The following is a 26,804-nucleotide window of genomic DNA, read 5'->3' as shown; positions in this document are numbered from 1 at the left end:
AAAAGATAACAGCAATGAACATATACCAAACACTTCAACATTTCTCATTATATTTGCTATTTATTGATTCTAAAATGTTATAGTTGTGCATGGCACCTTGGCTGTTTTTGCAACAGAGCAGCATCATGTTCTTCTGCTAATATTATTGTAGCTCAGAATTCATTTAAAAAGGGTTTTTTTTCCTGACATTTTCTTTCTGAATAGCCATTCAATTCCAACCCGAAAACATCTTTCCTTTAGCAATACTCATTTACCTTCTTTTGTCTCCAAGCATTCCGTTCACCTGGTTAAGAAATTTTCTGCAGTCCTATTAAGAAGCAGAGCACCTTTAAGTAATGTAACATTTTCTCTCTCTGAAAATAATTAGTGTTTTTATATGACTTACTGTTTCAAACTCAGAGTCCTTAATTCCTTTAAATGCATTGGTCACAAACTCCATAGAAAACCACTGACGTGCCAGTTCTCCTCTTTGTTTTTCTGATGTCATTCTGCATAAAGCTTCAGTGATGGCTACTTGCAAGTCATAGTCTATAACATAATTTTACAGCAACAGTACTATTAAATAGAATGCCAAGCTTAAAAGTTTATATGTAGGAAACAAATACTAATATTGTTGAATATAAGGTCTTATATAAAAAAGCTATTTCAACTTAAAAAGAAACTAAAAGTACATTTTAGATGTTCTTACATTGATATTAAATAAAATGCCATCATATAATGCAGTGATGTCCTACAAAAATGGCTATAAAGCTGCTAAAGAAACTACTATTCAAAAATAAGTATTACAGGCTAGATCCCCAGGTGCACCAGAACAGAACTCAACACACATGGAAGGTGAAAGGGTGAGAGGTGGCTGTATACCAGCTTACTGTCTGCCAGACGTCTGCTCTAACCTGTGCTGGCAGATAATGGTCCTCAAAGGTCCACGCTATTTCAATTCATTTTGGAATTTCTATGGTGGAGAAGGCCAGGAGGGACTGATAGAGCTGGCTATGCATTATATATATATATGCCTAAAATACTCCAAATGCTTTAAAATTTCTAAATGTATATTGTACTGCATATGTGCCATTTTTAGCTGCCATTCTGAAAAATACATTTTTCAGGTGACTGAATACTATATCCTTGTCTTTTTTTATTGCCAGGCTTTTTAATGAGTATATAACATCAAAGTAATTAAACAGTTTAATAATGAACCTCTTAAGTGAGGTTCTGTGCTTACCTCCAGCATCTAAAATTCTCTTTCCCATATCATTCCTGTGAAATAAACAATGTAGATGATTCAGTTTGACCCAAATAAAATGGCAATATAAAAGTACATAAGAAAAGCTTATATTGGCATCAGAGAGAATAACTTTCAAAATACGGAGTGAAATCCTGGTCCCACTGAACTCATTGATAGTTTTGCTATTGACTTCAATGGGGCCAATATATCATCCATGAAACAGCAGTGTTTTTGGCTCCAGACAAATTAGTAATTTTAAAATGTAGGAATTTACAGGCCAAATGTTTAGTGTGCATCCTTAATTGCATGTGAAAGACCTTTAGATGCATTTGTTTTGTTCTGAGTCTTTGGGGGTGGTAGTGAAGAACTGTAGAAATGAACTCTCCATGCCTCCTGCTTCCCGCTCCACATATGGTATTACTTCCTGTTCTGTTTAAGAACTTGGATTGTGTAGATTTAGATTTGCAATCCAAACTTCTTCCTCTGCCACTCCACTGTGGCTCTGCAAAAAAACTTTAGAGCCACAATAAATCCCCAACCCCATGTCCACCAGAGGAAACTGGGAAAAGTCCCACATGCTTGAGATGTTTTTAAAAACAGAAACCAGAAGCAAACCTGTAGTTGAGGGAAGAAATGAAGGGCCACTCATTTCAAATCCACCTAAGGCAAATGTAGGGGGGAAAGAGGGTCAGCTGATCCTATATAGCGGTATCATCCCTCCCCATGGAGAGGGTCTACTCATATGAAAAAGGTGCTGGTAGCCTCCTTCTATCTTCCACATTCCACTCCTCTGAAATCACAATATTTTTTCACAGACTCCATGGATCTTTCTTCATGGATGACAGCTCCATGTTTCTGTTTCTGACCTGTCAGCCTGGAGATTTCTCTTTTGGCTATGCAGACCTTTCAAGACATTTCCCTAGATGAACAATCTACCGCCAATCAGTGCATTTGTAAAGACTCCTCAGAAGTGATTCCCAAGAACCAATTATTTTAGGACAATTAGGTGAGGTGGACTCAGCTATGACTGAGAGAAGGGCAGATCTGAGCATCCAAGGAAGAATTACATGCATGGACTAAAGTGCAGTCTCAATGTGCTATGTAGTGATGAAGGCAATCATGGGTTGAATAGAGCTTACGTTTGTATAGTTATAAATGGATCCAATAAAATAGTCAGGTGTAAAAAGTTTTCTTCACAACTATGTAAACAATATTCATATAAAAAGTATATTAAAGATTAATTAATTACATGACAAGGAACATTTCCTTCGTGGAAATAATCTTTTTTCTGGCTTCTCGAGGCATGGTATCAAGCATTGAATTAAGTTTTCTTACAGCCTAAGGAGGGGAAAAAAGAATGTTTACAAAGAAACACACTAAAACTTTTTTTAAAAGTTTTAAAATTATTCTCTCATTACATTGTGGGCCTACAGTGATATAGGTTTACAACATATTAAGTAGAAAAGAACATGTTTAAATAACAAAGGTTGTGACACAAAGCAAAATAAAAGAGTGACAGGTGCCGATCTTAGTTACACTAGTGTAAATTCAAAGTAACACAATTGGACTTCAATTAATTACATTAACATGGACACTAATATAAGCACTTAAAAGGCCAACATCCTGACTTGTTGATGTAAATCAGGGTGCCTGCAATTCATTGCTGGAGCTAAAATTACCTGCAATTTTTATGGATGCAACAAATGTGGGCAATTTGTATCCATAAAAAAGGCTGGGCTTTTGAAAATTTAGTCCTTAATGGAGAGTGTCTTTCTATAAAAGGTCATGATTTTATAATAGTTTCATACCCAAGGAATGAAATCCTGGCCCTACTGAAGTCAATGGGAAAACTCCCATTGATTTCAACGGGGGCACAATTTCACCCAAGATATTTTATTGACATGAAAGCATACTATGTTAAATACTGTATACTATAGATACAATTTATTAACCATTTTACATTAACAGACATTAAAGAGAGATATTTCTGGCAATTGCAATATAGCGTATTATTTTATATGCTTGTATATGATGCTTATCACCATAGTATTTGTATGACAAATAGCATATACTTTGTATTTTATTGCCTAAAATGGAATTTCTAGTCTAGGCAAGTAAACTTTTGTACATTCTTAGAGAGATGGGATGGCAAGATCATTAAATGTTTCTACAAATATTTTGTTCTTCCCCTTTTCATAACATCTGTCTAGCTAAATTACTAAGGAAATTCACAACCTTCTGTTAAATGCCTACTAATAAAAATGTTGGTTAAATTTTTGTTACCTCTTGCTGAATATAAATATTGATTCTTACATCAGCAACAAGGGTACATGTTCTCAGTATAAAGCTTTCTAATGTTTGTATTTTACCTAATCAATTAAGAAAAAAAAAAGTTAAAAAAGCAGTTTATCCATGAACTAAGAGGTTTTGCACACATTTCAACAGTATTCACAAGTCTAGCATTATTATATATCCAATACAAATGCTTTTATTTACAAGTGAAACAGTCCATATTAATAATTCCTTTCCAAAGTCATACAAGATTGCTGATATTTAGTGTACGGACATTTTAAATTCCATATATTGCAGTTAAAATGCAAAAAGAACGGCTGCTTACCTTATACATGAGATTCTTTGATCTCATCTGTGTGGATTCAGCTCTAGATATGCATGTGCCCCACAAACATGAGCTCAGAACCTTTTAAATAGTAGTGGGCCAGGCCTGCACTGTGCATTTCCTCAGAGTGCAGAGTGACCACAAGCCAGAATATTTTAAATGCTGAATACAGTCCAGGGTTTTTGGAATAAGGGCCTTCACCATGTCAAGATTGTGTTGAGCTGTCCAGATTAAATATCTTTTCCACTTACAGGAATATGTTTTCCTTGTGGAAAGCATCCTACTTTGCAGTAGGATCTTTTGTACTGGAATTGGCATAGGAGACAAAATAGACGTGGAGAAAATAACTAGCATTGTCAAAACCAACATGGAGACATCAGGATTAGTATCATTACAGTCTGTCTGATCTTGTATGTCACTCGGGGAATCAAGGGGATTGGAAAGATATACATGAGTCCTTGATCTCATGGTATGAGGAAGGTTCTTTTGTTCAAGGGCTCATGCTTGCCCTAGAACAAAAGGCTGGACATTCCACATTGTCACTGCTATCAAATCGGACTATTATTGAATTGCCTCACTGGTGAAATATTGGCTTGATGATGGAGCTCTTCAGATATCCTTTGCAGTTGGTCATGGATTGTCTATTTAGAAAGTCTCCTAGATTGTTGTTGACTCCTGGGAGATGAAGAGTTCTTGGGGTTATTCCCTGTTGTTGACATCATATCCATAATCTGATAACCTGTTGATACAGAGGTGATGAGCAGCACCTCCTTCCTTGCTTACAGAGTACTCTGCAGATGTGTTGTCTGTGGGAATCTGCATTGTGGAATTTCACAGGACAGGATAGAATGCCATGCAAGCTACTCTGATCACTCTTCGCTTCAGAACATGTATGTGAAGAGTCATATCCTTTTGAGAACAAGTTCCTTGTATTTAGAGGTGGCAAAATGCATGTCCCAACCTGTCTCCAATGCATCCATGATCAGTGTCTTTGTAGGAGAAAGACCCCTCTCTGAAATTTCTGGGGGTCAGAGTGGGGTCTTCAGTTCAGAGATGACAGACTGTGTGATGAAACAACAATCTGCATGCACATCTCATAGGGCAATACTCCAACCTTAGCCAGGCTTGTAATAGATGATGGTAAAGCCTGGCAAGCAGCATCAAGTACAGGCTGACAGGTGGCCTAAAGTCTGAGATAGTTCCGTGCTATCGTTGCTGGCTTCAATTTGATACGGGGGTGATTATCAACTAAAGAGACAAATCTGTCTTCAGAAACATATGACTTTGCCATTTTTGGAGTTGCATACAGCTCCTATGAATTCTTTTGTCTGTGCGGGAATGAGAGATGATTTCTTATAGTTAGCTATGAGGCCCAGCTGAGTGAATGACTGAAGGACATAGTTCAAGGCTGCAGCACCTCCTAATGGGATCTGCCTTTGATCAGACAGGAGAAATTTAGAAAATCTGGGGGTGGAGGGTTGGAGTTGTTCTGTTTTTTTATCTGAATCAGAAAAGCAAAACAATAAAGGAGAAGTATTTAGGGAAATCTAACTGTAAGTAGATAACTACTGGTAGAAGAGAAATCTTCTAAAGGGTAGCAGGCACACAGCACTAGTTCCCTCTCGCTGCCATGGACGGTAAGAGGAAACAAAAACAGTTGCAGCCACTCTGCCCTTCATGATCTTGGGTGGGGGGGGGCACGAGGACATGCATGGCACTGGTGTGGACCAATGGACACTTGATTGAAAGATGCTGATTTTGCCCACATACTTGAAAAAGAATGTGCTTAATAGTTGCTACAGCAATTTAACAAATGTCACGTTTGGCAAAACACAATTCTGTATGCACATGCTTCAGTCATGACCACATAGGAGAACTGCTTCAACATATTGTGGGAACACTTTCTGCTACCTTCACACTGGTATCTGCAAGTGAGGAGCTTTAATTTCTCAAGGACTTAAAAAGCTCATTTGTTTGAGCTCTTGTGTTTCTAGGTGGCTCCACAAATGTTTGTTTGTTTGGAGGGTTCCATACTAGATCAAATAACCAAGACCTTCCAGAATACACATGGTTTCAAAGGTCATAGATTTTAACTAGATCAGATCCTTTGCCAGTAATATAAAGAAGCTATTTCATTAGTGATCAATCAAAAAGTGGATATGATTAGCAAACTAATAGTAACTTAAATGCTGATTTTTGTACATACCTTCACTGTTGGTATCATGTACAAGCTATAATAAAATGAGAATATGAATACATTTTAAACACTTTATATATTAAGATGCAGAATAATTTACTTTGACCAAATATTTTTAGGTATATGGACACAATGTTCAGACTTTACAGTTCTCTCTCACAACTAAAACATGTATATTATTTTAATATATCTGTCATAAGAACGACCATACTGGGTCAAAGATCCGTCTAGAGAGTATCCTGTCTTCTGACAGTGGCCAATGCCAGGTGCTTCATAGGGAATTAACAGAACAGGTAATCATCAAGTGATCCATCCCGTAACCCATTCCCAGCTTCTGGCACACAGAAGCGAGGTACACCATCCCTACCCATCCTGGCTAATAGCCAGAGGTGGACCTATCCTCCATAAATTTACCTACCGGTAGTTCTTTTTTTAACCCAGTTATAGTCTTGGCCTTCACAATATCCTCTGGCAGAGTTCCACAGGTTGACTGTGCATTGTGTGAAGAAATACTTTCTTTTGTTTTATATCTGCTGCCCATTAATTTCATTTGGTGACCCTTAGTTCTTGTGTTATGAGGAGTAAATAACACTTCCTTATTTATTTTCTCCACACCAGTCACGATTTTATAGACCTCTATCATATCCCCCCATTAGTTGTCTCTTTTCCAAGCTTAAAAGTCCCAGTCTTATTAATCTCTCCTCATATGGAAGCTGTCCCATACCCCTAATCATTTTTGTTGCCCTTTTCTGAACCTTTCCTACTACTGATTTCTACCCATCAAAGTGATCACTTCTGTAACTGCATGATCCTACCGCATGATTTCTGAACCTTTTCCAATTCCCAATTAGAACAGACTTGTCAATAATTAAATCCCTAATGGTGTAAACATTTATGCACACAATTTTATGAACATGAGTAGTGCCAATAACTGCATAAAGTTATATGGAGTGATGTTGTAGCTGTTTCAGTCCTTGGAAATTAGAGAGACAAGATGCGTAAGGTAATATCTTTTACTGAACCAACTTCTGTTGCTGAGAGACAAGCTTTTAAACTACAAAGAGCTTTTCTTTAGGTCTGGGAAAAGGTACTCAGTGTCACAGCTTGAATGTGCACTAATTACTTATGCTAAACGATCTGTTTGATTTTGTATTTAGTTGTGATTCTGAGTACCTTTCCCTGACCCGAGGAAGAGCGCTGTATAGCTCGAAAGCTTGTCTCTCTCACCGACAGAAGTTGGTCCAATAAAAAAATATTACCTCACCTACCTTGTCTCTCTGCATAAATTTAAGCATGTATGTAAACTGTTTGCATGATCAGGGCCTCAGAGGCTTAATAGACATGCACTGCTACTACCTTTTGGATAAAATAATAGGATAAAGTGGGAAATTTTGTGCACTAAGCACTTGCATAGTCAGGTCTTTTATTAGTAGGCAGTATTTCCTATACATATGGAGTATTTAAGTCTGAATGCAAGTATAGTATTTTTTAACAAAATGAGCTGGTAATGTATTCTTGTAAAAAAACACATCAGTGCAACATTAGCTGAAAAAGAAAATTAAATAGGAAAAGAATGTTTGAAAATATCTTTTGATGTTAAATCACTGTTTTTACAAATACATGCTTATTTTATAAAATGGTTTATGAAATATTTTACCATCAAAACATCGAAGAAATCTTCAACTAGACTTGTAAGTGCTTCATTTTTTTCATTTCCTCTAGATATCAGAATTTCTTTTACCTTTTCAAACCAACTAACCATGTAAAGGGGAAAAACATTACTTTTATTATTAAACATGAAGCAAAAAGGCAACATTTTGTATTATACATTTCCAGATTATTCTTTATTAAAGTGTCCAGATTTCTTGGAGTAGATTACAATCGCAGCCTCCAATTTTGCACATATACTTAAGAAAATGCAGCTGATTTCTACTGATCAAAGTGATCACTTCTGTAACTACATACCCTATTGCATGATTTGTACTCACAATAACTATGTGCCCGGTTTTGTGACTGCTATTGTTTACACAAAAAAGTGGGAGCGGGTACAAGGCTGGCTGAAAATTTGTCTATAAATGTGAATAGAGTCATGCCATTATCACTGATCTTGTCATTTTTCTCCTTTTTTCTGAAGGTAACTGAGAAACAAGCCATCAGCACTTTCTAAGTCTACCACTGTTAATTCTATTCAGTGAAACAGATACTGAATGTAAGTTGGAAGTGGTCTATATAATATCAGTATGAATATACAGGTTTGAGTCATGGATTGTACAGACTGATTTGGTAGTAATTAATTGAAATTGTATGTTAACCCATCAAAGGTGCTAGATCTGAGGCTCCTATTGCTAGCTCTAATACAAAATTTATTAACACATTGCACCAGGAAATTCCAGTTTTTGGCACTAACACAGTATTTTCTGAAAACCTAAAACAGACTTCTTTTCTCTTCTCTCTCCTTTTTCAAAAATACAAAGGGTTCCTAATTTAGCCAGGAACAAAGCTCACATGAAATATTTATCATAATTGTTCTTACAATAATTACTAGAATATCTAAATTCATTACACCTTACATTATTTATGAAGACTTCACCGTGCTGTATCAACATCTCTTTACAAGATATAATTTGTTGTATATTTAGAACTGATTAATCAGTTATTCTGGTCTTCAATTATTTCTGAATTAACAAAATTTCCGACAATCTTGAAAAAATGTTTACTTATTAAACTACCCATAGCATTATATATGCTTTATAGTGCAATACATATGATTTTTGTTATACTTATCTTTTCAACAAGACCATATCTGATCATTGCTTGAAAACCGTCTCCACCTGGTATGATGATATTTTTACCATATTTATGAAGAGAATTTAGCAAAGTTGAAACATTCTTGACTTCTTGTTTGTCAAGTTCCTAAAATTGAAATACCAATAGAAGCTTCAGTGTACAGTATAAAGCAATCTGTACTTCATTTAGCAAAATAAATGTTTTTGTGTTGTCAAAAAATATTACATATGCTTGGATAATATTTCTCCTTCAAGCAGTTGGAGAGAGAGAAAAAAAAATTGCTGTTAAATGTCAGACCGGTGCCCCAATGATTCAGTTGTAATCTATACCCTTTCACTACTACTCTTTACCACTGGAGGTCACTAGAGATATCTAATTTTAGTGTCAGAGAAAGTAAAACCAAATAAAATCTAAGGCTTTTATTCAAAACTACATATTTTCAAGCAGTATGTTGAGATTTATTCTTGAAAAACTAGAGGTAACTAATCTTAATTTATTCTTATATGAAAAAGTTTTTCTTCCTGGGGAGAGAATCACCTTACCTCAGGAACAAACGAACAATCTCAAGATGAACAAGTAAGCAAGTAAAACTTTCAAAAATAAAAATGCATTTGTTTAAGAAAGAAAAAAAACCTGTCCCAATAATTGTTAAAACACCTCAAGACACTTAAAAAAAATTCTGCCTTTCCTTTAAATAGTTAGATAGATTCCTGACATTCTTCTAAATACCCTGTAAGTCAGTTAGAAAAAGTAGGATTATAATCACATTTCATTATGTTTAAATTGGTATAATTAACATATGTTAAAATGAAATGTGTTTTTTCCAAATTAGTATTTCTAACACAGGACTACTGAATAACTGTACATGGGGAGTATTGACATTAAAGAGATACATACAAGTAAGCACTGCAATGCCATTGTAAACTCCTCTGACTGTAACACTAAAAGATATGACTGCTATGGAATTTATTTGGTGCTTTAGAATGGTCAAGTAAGAAGTAGGTCACCATTATAGAGGAAAAGTAATATAATGTAGTATGATCCATTCAAATATCCAAAAGTATATTGTGGTCATAAAGGAAGATATTTTTAAAGAAAAAAAAACGCTAGTAGCATGCAGACATTTTTTGCTAGGTTGCTGGCTATATACTAGCAAAGCATTGCAGCTAAAACCTCTGCTATATTCTTGTAGCAATACAGATCGTACAGACAATATAATTGCTAATTTTTTTCTCAATGGCTCAGACAAACATAAAACTTTTGTATAAATTACCTGAAAGGTTAATTAGTAGCCTTAGAACCAGCAGATCTCTACTGTTGTAATTAATCAGAGTTAAATTGTCGCATTAAACAAGCACATGCTGGGGACAATGTGAAATCATACTGCCCTCGAGGGAGGTCAGGTAAATGCAATACCTCCTGGAGCTCAGAGGACAGACACTGCATCATCCTTAAAGGTGAACCATGTGTTCCTTTCTGCACCACACTCTGCCCCAACCTCCTCTCATATATCTCTGTAGACTAGAGGCTGGAGTCAACAGAAGCACTAGCCCAGTACGAGAGCAAGAGTTCTCATTGTGCCTGGCCTCTATATAGGGATTATGATGGAGGAGAAGCTCTCAACAACCTCTCTTTGCACATGCACACTGAGTTTTGGATGCAAAAGAAATGCAGGACTGAGCCTTAAGTGGGCAGAGATCACTTAAATATAAGGGGCCAAATGTTTAAAAGAACTCACCAAACAGCAGCTCCCATTTAGGCACCTAAATAACTGGGCAGATTATTCAAAAATACTTCACATCAAGCAGCTCCCACTGAATAAGTTGAGTAACTATATTCTCAGTGGGAGCTTCTGGGTGTTGAGCGCTTTTGGAAGATGGTCCAACCTGTGAAGGCAGAGGACTTTTGAAAATCTGACCCATGGTTCTTTGCTGAAAGGAAGTGAAAAGGGAACAGAATGATCTCTGTGGGAACTTTGGGTGCGCAAGGAGCACAAGAAGTTGCCCTTAGGTAAGTTGAGATGGTGGAAGAGTATTAAGAAAATTAGTACAGATAGAAAAGTGACACTTACCAGCCAAATGTGGAAAATAACAAGGCACCTAAGGTCAGTGTCAGAAATTGAACAGTAGATAATAGTAGATATTTAATAACAAATATTTCATTCTCTGAAGGAAATACTAATTTAAGAACACTATCAAATCCTGAGCTTTGATGTCTTTATTATTTTTCAGTTCTCCAGTGAATTGCTGATGTAATACAGACCATCTCACGTAATGCTTTTTGCAATATTCCACAAGCAATAATAGCCTGTAACTTTTTTGAAATAAAAAGTGAATTACCCGGCATATAAGTTTGTCAAATTTGTTGAAAAACTGTTTGCTGCACTTATGAGAGATATTGTCACATCCTTCTGTTTGCAGAAATTGTTCTAATAACTGGAAGTTATTTTTTCTTGTGGCATCATCTATGCATTTTTCCAACTGTCAAAGAAAACAAAAAAATAACTATATTACTATATGCTGAGATTTTATATTACTTTAACAAGGTTTGATACAAAAAATTTTTAACACACTCCTCTTCAGGATCCTTAGCTAATAATGTGGTGCTTTTCCATATTAATATGATAATATTGAAAGTATGTGAAAAAGTGCATTATAGAACAGTATCACTTTGCAAGATCAGATGTCTAAGTGAAGAGAAAAAGACAACAGCTGATAGACACTGGTCATTGTCACTTCTTATTAGCCTGACATCAACTAAAATCAAGCAAAAACTATTATTATTATTTTTTAAATAAGCAACGGCCTGCTCCTTGTCCAATTGAAGTCAATAGCAAACTTCCACTGATTTCAGTTGCAGCAAGGCTGGGGCCCACACTGTCCTACTTCCTTACAATTATTCCTTGAAATTATAATCTAAAATTATAAGTGTTAAATACATTTAGCCTTAACTGTTAGTAACATTCATACAGTATAATTTTGGCACTTCAGCTTCTTGGACAGTGCTAAAAAGCTACCTCTCAGCGTTATGCCATAAAACTAATTATGCAGTATCTTTAATATCAAATATAGGGCCCAATCCTGCTAACACCAGAACTCATGAGCAATTTTACACTTGTGAGTAATCTCATTGAGTTCTACCATACCACTGTTTAAAAGAAAAGCTGAACATGTAAAGAAAAAATCATTTTTCCTAGTATTCCAAAACTACATAGAATTCACTTCACTAAAGTTACTCATGTACTTAAGTGTCTGTAGGATCGGGCCTGTAGAATCAGCAGACTGTATAAATAAGACATTCTATCATTAATATGATTTACTTCGTACCATCAAAATTCTGTTTACTGTACAGCTATATATGACATGCCAAAACATGTGATGGTTCTGAATTTAAAATAGTAATTTCACAAAAAATTGTTTCAAGCTGAAAATAAAATTCCCAAAAAGTTTGCAAAATTAATACAACTTTTAAAAACATTGTATACAATGTTATTGTAACTGTGTTGGTCCCAGGACATTAGAGAGACAAGGAGGGTGAGGTAATGTCTTTTATTGGACCAACTTCTATTAGTGAGAGACAAGGTGGGTGCTTTTGAACTACACAGAGCTCTTCCTCGGGAAACCCTGTCTCTCAGCCACCTCATTTTTTTTTTTTTAAAACATTGACGTTACAGCACCTTATTAATTTCAAAGTGTATACCTGTCCCTTTAAAAAAAAGGTTTAGAATATATCTTATTTCTGTGGTATTTTCTTAATTTTCTAATTTACTTTATAATTAGAGCCCTGCAAATCCCTGGATATCTGCTTTAGAGCCGCAGATATCCGCATCCGATTTTTGCAGATTGTGGAAGGATGCGGCTCCAAATTTTATATCTAAAGCCCTGCAAATCTGCAGATAAATGCTTTAAATTTGTGGACCATTTTTCATGGACCAGATGTGCATACAAATTTTGTATCCATGCAGGGCTATACTAATAATACAGATTGGTATTCTTTGTCCCGTTCCTAGGGTCACTCAGAGATTGGGTAGTCTGTCTAGCATTTCATAAGCTTTTTTATTATGATGATGAAAAGCTGTCGTTTGAAAAGGAACAAGAACAATATATAGTGATGCAAGCTTTCTTCAACATCTCAGATGTCTATGAATACCTGATTTTCTTACGTTCTTCAATTTTCCAAAGTGTTTTTTTCTAATTTGTCACATTATAAAATCCTTGGGGAAAGGAACTAGAGTTCTTGACCTAGTATTCCTATATTTTTCTACATCAATAAGCACGCAACGGTGCTCAGTTGTTAAATAATGAACCTATATCAAAATATTTTTTAAAATCTGTAGAATTTGGGAGTTAATGAGAGTTATATACTTAAATCTTTACTTACAACTAGGGACTAGAATAGGTAGTAAATTAATTAATTTAAACCAACTAACTAATATACGGTAAACAGTTTTCCTACCTTACAAATACATACCTGCACCTCACGTCTAGCTGGCATTTTGGCAACTTCACATAATCAGCTGTACAACAAAGGAACAAAATGTCATAGAAAAAATACAAATGACTAAAATGGGTTTTCCAGTACAGTTTACAATTGATTTTAGTCAGTAAGAAAGTACATTAGAATTTCTAAAAAATGTGAGTGGGGCACTACAAGTATTATGTTTTGTTCAAAGAGACCAACCATGCACCCAATGAAGTCACTAGCAAAACTCCTTCTGATGTCAATGGGCATAAGATCAAGCCCTAAGACTTCACCTAAAGCCTAGATTATTTTTAGTATTCAAGCAATTCTTTGCTTTATCTTAATGAATTTTCAACTAGCTTCAAGTTCCATTTTACTTTTAGAAGCCTTACACTCAATAAGAGGTCTTTATTAGCATGAGATAATTCTGTGATTGTGAAAAAGAGCCAATCTATTTGATAACGGGTATGGGTCGGTGAAGCCCAGCAAAAAACCAAATATCCATCCCCCTTAGGTGGCAGAGGGGTCACTAGTCCAGACATCAGCAGCTATGAGGAGACAAAATATATATATATAAAAAGGGGGGGGGGGCAGATTTGTAGGTGAGAGGATTAAAACAACTGATCCAGAGACACCAAGCAGAGAATTCTACAACAATGTGCTAGACTCCAAGGAATATTTTGGCAACTTAAGCCCTTCCTCTCTTTTCGTTCACTGAAACAGCAGACAGCATGAACGCAATGTTCTCTGTACTGCCCTGCTAATATGCCTCAAACATGCCCTCTCCAAGGTGTCAAACGGCTTCTGCAGATGGGTTCTGCAACCACTGCTGTATGGGTTTGAAGCAATGGCACACCACTGTATTGAAATGATCCCGCTCATTCAATCCTTCAACTCCCTGCTGAGATTGTCAAAAATGGTGGCCACTGGAGGGCCACAACACATTTGTTTTGCATAGGAAGCACCTTATATGTTACCACCGTGGTGAGCCTGAGGATCCAGATGTGCTAGAGGATGGGGTGGGAGACTTCAAGCCCGCATGGATTCATGAGAGATATTTGACCCCTGCGGAGGCCTATGGACTCTAAAAGGCATCGCCCCCCCGCCACATACCTACTGAAAGGGCCCCCTGCCTCTAGCCATTGAGGGGCTACGTATGCTCCCTGGGACCACCTCCAGACCCAGCCAGCGAGGAGAGGGACTTTGCCCCCCACCCCCTTCACTGAGGTGAGAAATCCGATTCCTAGCCCCGTGGCCCTCTCCTTACGCGACCTTTCCCCCAGACGCCTACAGTGACTGACAATGTGCCCCTCCCCGGTCACCTGGCCCGTCCCCAGCGTCGGGGAATCCCCGAAGGGACGGACGGTGGGCGCTGCCCCCTACTCGTCCTCTTACGGACTCACGCAACTGCGGCACCAACACCTCGCCGCCGCACGAGCAAAAAGGGCGCCAGATCCTCTCAGCCAATCAGCTTCTCCTCCTAAGGGAACGGGCTCCTAGCCAATCGCCGCCCGCGAGCGCAGCGCGGCGCCTTGGCGGCCAATCACCTTCTGAGCGCTGGGTTTGCGTTGTCGCGCCGCTCCCTGTCCTCCGGTGTGCGGCGACTCCGCCTTTTAGCCAATCAGCTGCTGTCGAGGGGGGTGGGGTGGAAATCCCCTCATGCCCCCCCACCCCCGTTCCTGTAACCCCAGGCTGCCCGTGCACGGGCTTCCCCCGAGAGTCCAGTGCTGCCCTCGTAGAAGCCTGTCCGTGAACCCCACACTCTGCGTGCCCTACGCCCCCAGCTGCCAGAAGCTGGGAGCAGTCTCTTGAGCCTTCCTTCTGAAGTCCCTGGCACCCCCTCGCTCAGAGACAGGATGCTGGGCCAGACGAGTGATTGGTCGGACCCAGTGTGGCCACTATGTTCTTAACCCTCCCCTCCTCACAAGCCCCCCCCCCATTACATCTCTCTTTGTGTCTCCTTCTCCCCTTTGTGCCCCCATGACTCCCCTTCTCGTGTGATGCCCCCACCATGAACCCCCTTTCCCTCTGTACCACATGGACCTCAGATACCATCCCCCCACCACAACACCCTTTCCTTGTGTGACCCCACTATGACTCCCCTTCCATCACCTCCACGTCTCTTGTTTCTCCTCATCTCTGAATCTAAAGGGATTAATACTTGATTTGCAGATGTCACTCCCCAAACTGCCAAAAATTATGCACTGATCGTGTTGCCCGTCCTAAAGACACTAGCAGGCACCTGTATGTAAGAATACCAGTCTTCCCTCCCAGCATCTTGACACTGTCTGCCATTACAGTGGACCCTTTACCTTACTGCAATATGTTTCTGCCTGGTGTGAGTGAAAGGTCAGATTAAGGTTGTGTTCTGTGTAGCATGGATTATGTGTGAGAATAAGTAGCATTTGTAGGCTATTTCAGCAGTACTCAAACTGGCTTGTAAGAAGCTGGCTGGTCTCACGGGGCTGACTCATTTCCCTTGTTTTTCAGGTGTTAATTATCAATAAAGACTGCTAAAATATATTAAATATTTCCCTAGTGTTTTCTATATAAACAGCTGCTGTAATTGCTTCAACAATGTTATGTGATTGTAAATGGGAAGAGAGGTGATCTACATGATTGCAAAGGAGAGGGGAAGTGCTCCATGGGATGATTTTATTAATGTTGCAGGTCATAAAGCAATAAGACATACAAGACATTTAAAAATAAAGTGACTACACACTTTTAGGCCTGTAGATTGTATAAAAAATTGATTGTATAAAAAATGATAAGATAAAAAAAGGTGAAAAAAGTTTGACTATTTGACTGTATAACAGAAAAAACTTTGCGAAACAGATCCTTATGCAAGTCTCCAAAATAAAATTGAGTTCTGAGTATTATGATACTGTGAAAAAAAGGATTTGTAGATTTTGTTCCTACTCTAGTACTTCATGATCTTAAATATTCTAATGAGGAGTCAGCTCTACTGATGTGGGAAGACCTTATGAAGAGTCAAAGATGTTTATGCCAAAAAGCTCCAGTATCAGGTGTCATATTGGATTACCTTAACAGAAATAGTTGTGAGTCTGAGATCATAGGCAGAAGAGCTAATCAGGGAAGAAGCTGGTTCTAACATTAGACTTGTGTTGACAAGTTTAGCCTTGCCCTTTTTTGTCTTTGTTTTTAACCAGTGAAGCCAGAAAGTATGTATAGTACAGGGGTCGGCAACCTTTCAGAAGTGGTGTGCCCAGTCTTCCTTTATTCACTCTAATTTAAGGTTTTGCATGCCAGTAATACATTTAAAGTTTTTAGAAGGTCTCTTTCTATGTCTATAATATATAACTAAACTATTGTTGTATGTAAAGTAAATAAGGTTTTTAAAATGTTTAAGAAGCTTCATTTAAAATTAAATTAAAATGCAGAGCCCCCCGGACCGGTGGCCAGGACCCAGGCAGCATGAATGCCACTGAAAATGAGTTCACGTGCCACCTCTGGCACGCGTGCCATAGGTTGCCTACCCATGGTATAGTAAGATAAGAGACCTTAGACACTGATTATGCTCTAAAATAAGTATAGCTATAACTGACTCTTTATAACTTATTACTAAAAGCTAACAATTGTATTTCTCTTGTAAAGAAAAAAAGGCAAATAAAAACAACAGGGGTTGGTAATATAAATGTAAAAGAACAACAGAAATATGTTTAAAACTATAAAACTACCACTGAAATAAAGCAGAAGGCTAGATTTTCACTTTATTGAAACATGAAGTCAGCAACTTAGAAAAACAGCTAATCTTAATGGTCTTGATACCTTTATAGCTCATTCACTGGAGCTATAAAACAATGAGGCAACATAAATAGCAGGGATCACTTTTCCAGTAAAAATAGAGCACTAGTGGCTGCAAAGGGATTACAATCAATTAGTGTGTACATTGATCAGCAGTAGATAGCTTCTCTCTGCTTAGAGAGATACTGTCATTTTATCAGCAAAGCTGTGCTATTATTTTATCACTCCTTAACCCTATGATGACCTAAGCAACAAAATTAATTAAACTTGTGACTGATTTTACCATTGCTTATTATTTCTGCAAAGTATTAGAATACATGTAAAAAGTGCTATATGAAATCTATGGGCACAAATCTGTTGTCTAGAATCACTTCATGGACTTTAATAGCATTACTTTAGATTTACACTAGTGTAACAGTGCAGAAATTGGCCATATGTATAAAAGCTATGGGTGATATATGTCTGTGCAACCATCACATCCACTCCCATCTCATTTCAGCCAATAGATTTGCAGTATACACATAATTTAAAGGAGACAAGAAGAGGGAAAGGGGTAAAGTCCATTCTGGTTTCATGTGAGCACTAAATAATGAACTGTTCATAGGGCAGTAGCATAGGAAAAGGGGAAGAGGAGAGTCATACAGACAGCATTATGACACTATGTATTTCTAAAAGCACCCTAATTTACATACTATCATTTATTTAGTCTGTCATTTGCAATGTTTTCTTCTCCAAATAAATTTGACAATGCAATGCAATGTCAGAGTTATTAATTCTGATTAAAATGTATATTGATGATATATACATCACAATTAATTACAGGTTGTTCTTTTGCATTACAAAAAGCCCTGCGATTGATGGCTCAAATATTTAATTGTATCTACATACACACCTGACATATCTGAAATAGGTGTTCGCTCAGTGTTGAGGGAAAGGCATTTCAGATAGAGGATAAATCTAAATTTGCATTTTGTAATTATTACAGATTTAAAGGAATCACTGTGCATACTAAGAGTATCTTAACATACCCTAGGTAGACAGATATTGAAGAGCCATGTGACAGAAAACAATATGCTATGAGAAATATTGCAACAGTATAGACTGGGAAAAGTACAGAGGGAAGATTAGAAGGAAAGAGGAGACACAGGTGGGGGCAAAACTGCAAGGAGTTAGAACATGATCCAGTAACATGATCCAGTAAACATGATCCAGTAAAAACTAGGGAGACAATGAAGAGAATAAAGTTGGATGTTCATGGTTGGGGGGAAAGCTGCACGTAATATATTTTCAATATAACCAGTCTCAGGCAAATTTGAACCCTCACCTGACCTTAAAAGATAAAAAAGCCAGTAGGCTAACCCTCCCCAAATATTTTTTTTAAATATAGTATAACTTCATAAAACTGATGCAAAACATATGCAATTTACCTGGGCCAAATTCTGTTCTCATTAATGTCTGTTGCAAAACTCTCACTGGCTTCAGTGGGACAGGGATTTGGCTCACTACATCTTGTTTCTATTATTTTGCTGTTCTGCTTTATCACAATGGGGGTAGTTTTGTTTATTAGTGTAGAAACAAGATTCCTCCATCTGTATAAATTCTTATTCACAAACACTACATCAAATAATATTTAAGGCCTGGAATATAAACTAACATATGGAAATTGTTAATGGCAGAATATCCTCTGATAGCTAGGCACAAAGAGTACACCAAGAGATAAATATTACACAAAAAATAATTGACATGCCTCCTCTGTTGTGTATAGGTTTACGAGGACATTATTGTGCAATTCTCCCATAATATAGTGCAATTCTTCCTTAACGGAAATTAATGTAATTAGTATGTGTAATACAAACAGAACTTGACTAGATGTCTAGTACGGTAAAGCAGTTTAAGAAATAGTGCCATGTTGAAATAAAAAAAGATGTAGGCATATCCCAGATATTCCCCAGCAGCTATTTATCTTTTTTCTCATTGGCACGAATTGCCAACATAAACAGGCTGTACAAGTGATGAAGAAGAGTGAGGTCTTGTCTACTTCCATAGACATTAAGACTAGTCCTACAGATGCTCTGTGTATGGAACTCCCAATTGATTTTTTGTGAGAAAGGGCTGACCTGTCTCAGGCACCCAACTCCAAGAGGGGTTCCTGGCTGTGAATCCCAAGTGGAAATAGGTGCTTCCCTCCAGCCCACTTAGGACCCTCGCTTCCTTTGAGAGGTGGGGCTTAGACAGCAACCCTCTCCTACTGGCTAGTTTAGGCAGCTCCTCACTCAGCTTGCCAGCTTCTCCAAATCCCCTGGTTAGGAGCCTAACTCTCCTCATGCATTGAAAAGAGAACATGGAAATCTAACTCAGAGCTGAAGATTCAGCAGGATGCCTAAAATGAGGCATTGCTATGTTGAGCCTAAGTCCCCTTTGTGGACCTTGCCCACTGTGTCTGAAATTTCCATCTTTATTCGAATTGGTTCTATCAACCAACACCATTTTATTTATTTTCTAAGTAACCTGAGTCTCTCACTGTTTTAATAACAACATAGTGCTAAACTGCATATTGAGGTTTCCAAACACTGTGTATTTGCATACAACAAAAGTATCACTGACCAACGACAACATAAAACAGTGAAAAGGGAATGCTTTATAACCACAATTTTTATAGTAAAATTATAAATTTCAAATTATTTATTTTAAATTGATAGAGCAATTTACATATGTGCTATACACAAAACATTATTACATATACCAAAGCAAAAGTATTTTTGTTGTAGTGCAGTGGTAAATTTGTGATCAATTTTATTCTGTACAGTATTATGAGACATTTTACTGATCATGACAATGCCTTTATTCTCTTCTCATTGACACATATTCCACATATTTAATTTAAAAAAAATGAATTTGAAACATCCTTGCAAGATGTAAACTAACAGACATTCAGTTACTATGTGAACATTTTAAATATACAGTAATTTGATTTTTTGTAAAGTGCATTATGTGGCAATCTGTCTGTGAAGAATTCACTCTTATAAAATTTGTACTACGAGATGGTTAACACTGAATTTGAAGATGTCTACATGTAGACAAGTTTAGTTGCCCTGTGAATTTACAAAAGTGGTCACAAGTTTGCCTTCACAATGCAACAGGAGGCGCTATGTACCCATCACATACAGATCTTGGGCTGGATAGCTCAAAACCAGCTGATGATCAGAATATGTGTAAGGAAAAATGATGTAAGCAGGAGTATGTCATATCATATGCAGTGATAGGAACCATTAGTAGTGTGTGAATATTTATCCACTAGAAGCACCTCAAAGAAAAGCCATTTCATATATCAAAGTAAAGCAAGACTGCTCTCAGTTTTACTTCATGCTGGGCCAGCTCAACCCACATAGTCAGCAATGTTATACAGATAATTTAATAAGAGTTACTTTTAGCTTTTATTTATCCAGCAGTGCAAGCTAGGCAAACTAATAGGCAAAATTTGACCTGCATATTAGTGGACAAATACTGAAGTTTTGCATGTGTAAATTCCTTCAATGCTGCGGAAGGGAGGAGACATAAAACTATCGTATGTTGAAAGTCCATACAACTGAGTCACTCAGTTCTACCCTCTCCTCCAGACATTGCAATATATATGACATAACCTTTAAACTGAGAGCCTCAGCTTTGCATAATCTGGCAGCATTATTACTGTGCACTGCCTGCACTCACACTACGGTTTTTTTTTAAACATTTGCCAACACTTAGCAGAATTTCTACCAGTGGAAGCCAGCAGTGTATTTCTACCATAAACCAATGGAAAACATTGGGGTTTAGTAGCATCCATGATAAACTGGTGTTTAGTTCAATACTCAAAAAAGAAAGATTTCTAGTGATTTACCCAGAGGCAATTCAGTGCTTCTTACAAATGGAAGAAAAGCAGTTATGATCAGAAAAAATGACTATGTAAAAGTGGCACTTTCTTGCTCAATATAAGTGCTTCCTGCATGTATTCCATTTCATCTGCTTACTTTTCTGACAAAAAATAAAGGCCCAGTTGAATAGTTCTTACCCACATTGGAAAACACTTACATGAGTAGTCCCAATTACTTTAATGAGACTACTCAAGTGAGAAAGTGTTTTGCATTGTAAGGGGTACGCATTTGGACTGAAAGGGAGCAGATGTAATCTGGAGCCACTGAGAGACAATCTGTTTTAGGATTAGATTGTGCTCAGCCTTATTTGGATACGCCCAGAGCCTTCCACTCTTCCTGGCATCCCTGCACAAGGGCTATACACAATCCATCCTTATACTTGCAGAGCACAAGAGCTGCCACAGATTGTGTTAATACCCCACTCCTCTGACCTGTATCTGAAGGACAGGGAAGGTGGGTGGGTAGCATGCTGTATCTTTTCAAAGTGCATACATTCGCAATCCCAGGAGCACTGTGCTTGCCTCTCAGATCCTGGCAGTGTGCCTTAAAGACACAATTTATATCTAAACTTGGAACCTCACAGTGGCATTTTTGCAGAATCATTTTTCCAAGTATTACTGCATTTCATTTCCTTCTAATACTGTACAGGACCTTTAAGGCTATAATAAAGAGTAATACAGAAATTACGCATAAGGCTATGATTCTGTCATGGAGCTCAGAGATTCTGCGACTTTCTAGGACCTCCGTGACTTCTTCTGTTGCACAGCTGGAGCAGCTGTCAGCTCCAGGGCTGCTGGAGCAGCCGCCACCGGAACAGTTGCCCATTGGCCAGCCCCGAGGTCGCTGGAACAGCTGATCGGTGGACAGCCTCTGGAACAACAGCAGGGGCTGGGTCATCCCCCACTTGGGCCGGAGCAGCAGCAGCCAGCCCCTGCCTAAGGAGCAGTGGCAGGGCTAGAGCAGCTGCAAGCCCCGGTAGCGATCTGTTTCCCCCCCTTCCCTCCACAGGGTATTTTTAGTAAAAGTCAGGGACAGGTTGAGGGCTTCCATGAATTTTTGTTTACTAAAAATACAAATGACAGAATCTTAACCTTAATTATGTTTTTTACAATAGGAAGCTTGGTAGTTTAACTCAGCATCCTTGTAATTGGAAATAATTTACATACACAATTTGTAGAAAACATTGCTAGTAGCTTGAAATCATTTATAATAAAGATCTACACTCAGGGCTGGCCTGACTTTCAGAAGTGATTAGTAATTACAACTCCAGCTGAATTCAGTGGGAGGACAGATGCTTGGCACCTCTGATAGTCAGACAGACCCCTCATTGAATAAAGTGCATATTGTACTGAATAATACAGTACATTAGCAGAAACATTAAGTCATATTACTCAAGTCTTAGATTTTTGTTTGTTTTTCTTTGTTTAAAAGAACAAAAGGCACATAAGCAGAGACTTCAGTAGTAGCATTTGCCAAAGCAAACTGAGAAGCAAATTCAAATTACAGTATGACATGCAATACAGGCAGCAAATTTTGGTGAATGATTGTTTTCAATGAAATCTCTCTCTTCCCTATCAAAACAATTTGTAAGCATTCAATATGGGAATTTTAACTACCTTGTAAGCTCTCCTAAATACCACAATGTTAAACTCCATGAGGCTAACATTGATTTGAGAAGTGTGAATTTTGTTTTGAAATTCAGATTGATTTTACAGCTATGTACATAGGATTGTAGGTTGGGACACTCAAAACATTTTGCAATTCAAAATATAAAGAACAATACAGTCAAATATATAGGTCCAATTTAATTTGCAATCAGTGGGTTCTATCCTGCAAAGTGATAAACACAGTCAACTCCCATTAGCTTAAACTGGAGTTGAGTTTTCTCAGCACTTTGCAAAAGGTGCTCAACAACACTGTGATTTTCAAAGGAACCTGGGCACCTGATTCCCTTACACTTCTTGGAAAATCCTAGTTTTAGTTGTTAAATTGTTTATTGTGAGGACTGCCCCCCTGCTAATTCTAAATTATTTGACCGGTTTTAGCCTATCATGATGATTATGTTACCACTGTATATCAAGGTATAAAACACATTATATGAAAATAAAGAATCCAGAAAGTGTACACCTGTTTATATAACAATATAGTTTCTGGGTTTATGTCAAAAACAAAAGCTATTTTAGCCAAGCTTGAATTGTTTGTTGTTATTACACGACATCTATGATGGAAATACTGACTTATGTACAGCTAACTGTATATTATTAATAATAAATGACTATTTTTACAAAATTCCTTAAACTTTTCTAGTTTTTTTTCAGCTGCTATGCAAACCCGGGAGCTTTTCCCCTTTCAGTTTTACATTTTAGCCTACCAGTCTAGGCTTTGAATAGCTCTTACTAGCAGCTATATAGGCTTTTAACTTTCAGTTCTTGTAAAAATAGGTTTGAGACTAAGCTTAGATATAATTTATTTTCCCCTGAGGGTTTCTCATGTTCCATCTCTAGCTTTATTTATTTTTTTTTAAAACCAGCTGGACACATACTAGGCCCAACAATGTTTCAGTTCTTGACTCTGCAAAGGTTAACTGGCATACTTGGAGGCTCGGTCTTGTCAAATCTGAAATTTGGCCAGAAGATTGAGGCAAATCCCCACTTTTTCCAACCACCAGGGAATCTCTAATGTCTACAAAAAGCAGCCAGGACCTCAGTTTTGAAGGCTGTATTCAAAAGCCCTATATACATTAAACTATGCAGTACTTAATAAAACTGCCTCCAGAGGATTCAGGGGGCCTGGGGCAAAGCAGGGGAGCTGCGGCGCTTGTACTCATCCAGTGGCGGTCCGGGTCTTCGGAAGCATTTCAGTGGTGGGGGGCCCTTCAGTTGCTCTGCGTCTACAGCAGCACTGAAGGGCCCCCCACCGCCAAAATGCTGCCAAAGACCCAGACCGCTGCCAGGCCAGGGCTCACAGGGCCCCTGTAGGACCCGGGGCAAATTGCCCCACTAGCCCCCCCTCTGGGCGGCCCTGGTTCCAGGTGGTTCAGAGCTTTCAACCCTTTACCTTAAACTTATAGGCCATTCCTTGTAGCGTGACAGCCCACTGCATTACTATAGTACCAGCCCTGGCAATTTTTTAAAAATAGAAAATGAAAGATAAAAGCTGGTGCAGTTCAAAAGACACTGAGCAGTGTGGATGTCTGATTGATTTTAAAAGTTTTGCATACTTTGCCATTGCAGAGCTAGGAAAATCAAAACGAGCAAAAAAAAGTTTAGGTTAGTTTTGAAAGCCCCTTGGCCTGTTAACACCCTGTCAAATAGGTAACAGCAACTGTGTGCAAACTTTTAGCATTTTCAGCTATTAGCTGTCAGCTGAGAAATTGTTGATTTAAAAAAAAAATACATATATTAGGACAGCAGATTCCTAGGGATTCTCAGTTACAGCAAGTTCCTTTCTATGCAGGTGTAGCAATGCAAAGAGGGCTTAAAGAGAGCAGAAAATCTCTCCTTCCTATAGGGCCTACTCGGCCAATGAAGAGTTGTCGTAACAGCTCTACTCTGGCCCTCCTCCCAGACCTAGTAGGGGGTAGTGCTGGGTGAGTAGCCAGAATGCACTACAGCTGTTCTCTGCTTTTCAGGACCCATTGGAGCAGGGCCCCAGCAATACTGAAAATACAGGTAGTTCCAAGGTGGCCTACCTTATCTCATTTCTGCTATGGAGTAACTGAGAATCAGACACCTTAAGGCTATGCTACCATATTATAAACTGTGGGGAAACATTTCATTCAAGAAATATTCTTTAACATGTTTCCCCAACTGATCAGAATATAATTTCATGGAAGAAAAATTGTCTGTTAGGTATGACCTGTGCAGTAATACTAGATATTTGATGGTTTTGAGCTTGCCAGCCAATTAAATATATTACTTTAATAATCAATCAAGTCATATTGAAATGATATACATTCTGTATGTGTTCTTATTATAGATTATAATGCAGTTATTACAGAGAGCACCTTCTATACACGGATATCAAAACCATTATAAAAAGTGAGTATTATTCCCACTTTACATAAGAGAAACAGATCATGGAGAGGTTGAATGACTTGTCCAAAGTCATACAGAAAACAGTAGAAGAGTGGGGAACAGAACCTGGATTTTCAGATTGCCACTATCTGATCTTTCCACCAGCCAAATCTGCCTCTTAATGGTATTAATTTGGATAGTTCCCCCATAGGATTTTTATATTTTAAGATGTATTGAATATTTGGCAACCAGCAGAGGAGAGTGGGAAATGTCTCTTGTCAATTTCAGCTGGTGGTTGACAAGTGAAACTTGAAAATGAGGAATTCCGAGAGTTACCTAGAGACTTTAGGTACCAGACGGTACATTTAAAAGAGCGGTTTTTAAGCTCTTTGGCCTCTAAAACTTGCCGTATTGACCAATTGTCCACTTTGTTAAAATCAATGTTAGGACAGGATGTTAAAAGTGCTTAATTAAAAAAACAAAGCTGATTAAGGTTAGAATGATATCTCCAGTCCAATTATTTTATGTATGCACTTTTAAAAAAGTAATTGTTTCTTATTTCTTTAATGAACTTTTTTTAAAAAAGCATTAACATTTTAAGTTGCACAGTAGTTGGATACCAATCACTTCTTAGGCGTTTAATGACATAAGGCTGCACTGGATAACACAGGTGTGTGCATATGTGTACTAGTGTGCACCTGGCTGTGTGTGTTGCTTATTGCCTTAATTTTCAGAAGTGATTATTGATTTTGGTGCTTCAATTTTTCATATCCAACTTGAGACACCTTAAAGGGTCCCTGATTTTCAGAAAGTGCTGATCACCTGCCTTCTGAAAAATCAGTCCCCTTTAAAGATGCCTTAAGCTGAGCACTCCAAATTCAGGCACCCAAGATCACAAATCATTTTTTAATATTTAGGCTGTATTAACAACATATCTAGCTATCTGAGAAGTTTTTCACACATTTTCATAACTGCAGATGTCATCTCCTATTTTCCAAACTGAAGCTTGCATATATCACAAAAAATGTATAGGCTCAAATCCTCACCAACAAAGAGGACAAGCAACAGGCTGAGTACTGAGAAGGCCATTCTCTCCCAGTGGTTGCTGTGTTCCCACTCCCGTAGAGGGGAGACTTCTGCCGGTGGATCCAAGCAGACATGCATTTACCAGCCATGCCACTGACCCTCCCTGAAGACCCCACTTTTTGCTAGAGAGGAGGGAGCCCATAACTTCTTGTTCCACTGGTCAAAAAAGATCAGAACTAGCTAATTTTAGGATTCAAAATACTATGGTAATAGTTAGGGTATTGGAAGGGAGGGCTAGGAATCACAACTCCTGGGCTCTGTTCCATGGTTCTGTAACGGATTCACTGTGTGGCCCTGGTACTCAACCTCTTGTGTCTTTTTCCATTTGTAAATAGGCACAATTACCTGTCTCACACAGGGGCAGTGAGGCTTTTTTCATGAACATTTGTATTGGGCTTTGAGATCCTCAGATGGAAGATGCAATTAAAAGTGCAAAACTGCTCTGGTTTTGTTTAGTGAAAATAGTTATGCAAGAAAAGAACAAGTTTGTATTTTAAAACTTTATCCAGAGAACGGCTTGAACCTCCCCTTGAAAATATCAGGCCTTCCCCAAGGACGCCAGCCTTATGGCTTAAGAAACACATCTTAGCAAGAATCATTCTGCTGTATCAATGGCAAGCACTGGATATTAAAAATGATAAGAGAAAGAAAAAGAATCAGGTTAAAACCTTATTTATGGGGACCCCGTCAGGTAGTTTCAGATCAATAGTTAGATTTTGTTAAATAATAATAAACCAAA

The 26,804-nt window shown here is 38.0% G+C and overlaps 1 protein-coding gene across 4 annotated transcripts in view; it reads right to left on the bottom strand.

Annotated features, from left to right (window-relative positions):
- Nucleotides 1–14,708, bottom strand: part of SYCP2 (synaptonemal complex protein 2) — a 66,175-nt gene extending 51,467 nt beyond the window's left edge. For 3 of the 4 annotated variants that reach the window (XM_044986594.1, XM_044986596.1, XM_044986595.1), the window contains exons 1-11: nt 14,610–14,707; nt 13,297–13,342; nt 11,166–11,306; nt 8,824–8,952; nt 7,697–7,801; nt 6,049–6,073; nt 3,509–3,594; nt 2,475–2,563; nt 1,223–1,257; nt 386–528; nt 255–307 (exon numbers count right to left, since the gene is read on the bottom strand). In XM_044986594.1, coding sequence (XP_044842529.1) covers nt 255–307; nt 386–528; nt 1,223–1,257; nt 2,475–2,563; nt 3,509–3,594; nt 6,049–6,073; nt 7,697–7,801; nt 8,824–8,952; nt 11,166–11,306; nt 13,297–13,320 — 830 coding nt within the window. In that variant the 5' untranslated portion in view covers nt 13,321–13,342; nt 14,610–14,707. Of the gene's footprint in view, nt 1–254; nt 308–385; nt 529–1,222; nt 1,258–2,474; nt 2,564–3,508; nt 3,595–6,048; nt 6,074–7,696; nt 7,802–8,823; nt 8,953–11,165; nt 11,307–13,296; nt 13,343–14,609 lie in introns of all 4 variants that reach the window. The other variant, XR_006573276.1, reaches the window with a different exon arrangement.
- Between the last annotated feature and the right edge of the window lie 12,096 nt (nt 14,709–26,804).

This window comes from Mauremys mutica, chromosome 13 (assembly GCF_020497125.1).
Source record: "Mauremys mutica isolate MM-2020 ecotype Southern chromosome 13, ASM2049712v1, whole genome shotgun sequence".
Taxonomy (NCBI): domain Eukaryota; kingdom Metazoa; phylum Chordata; order Testudines; family Geoemydidae; genus Mauremys; species Mauremys mutica.
Note: the sequence above shows the minus strand (reverse complement) of the source record. Positions and strands in the feature narration are given on the sequence as shown.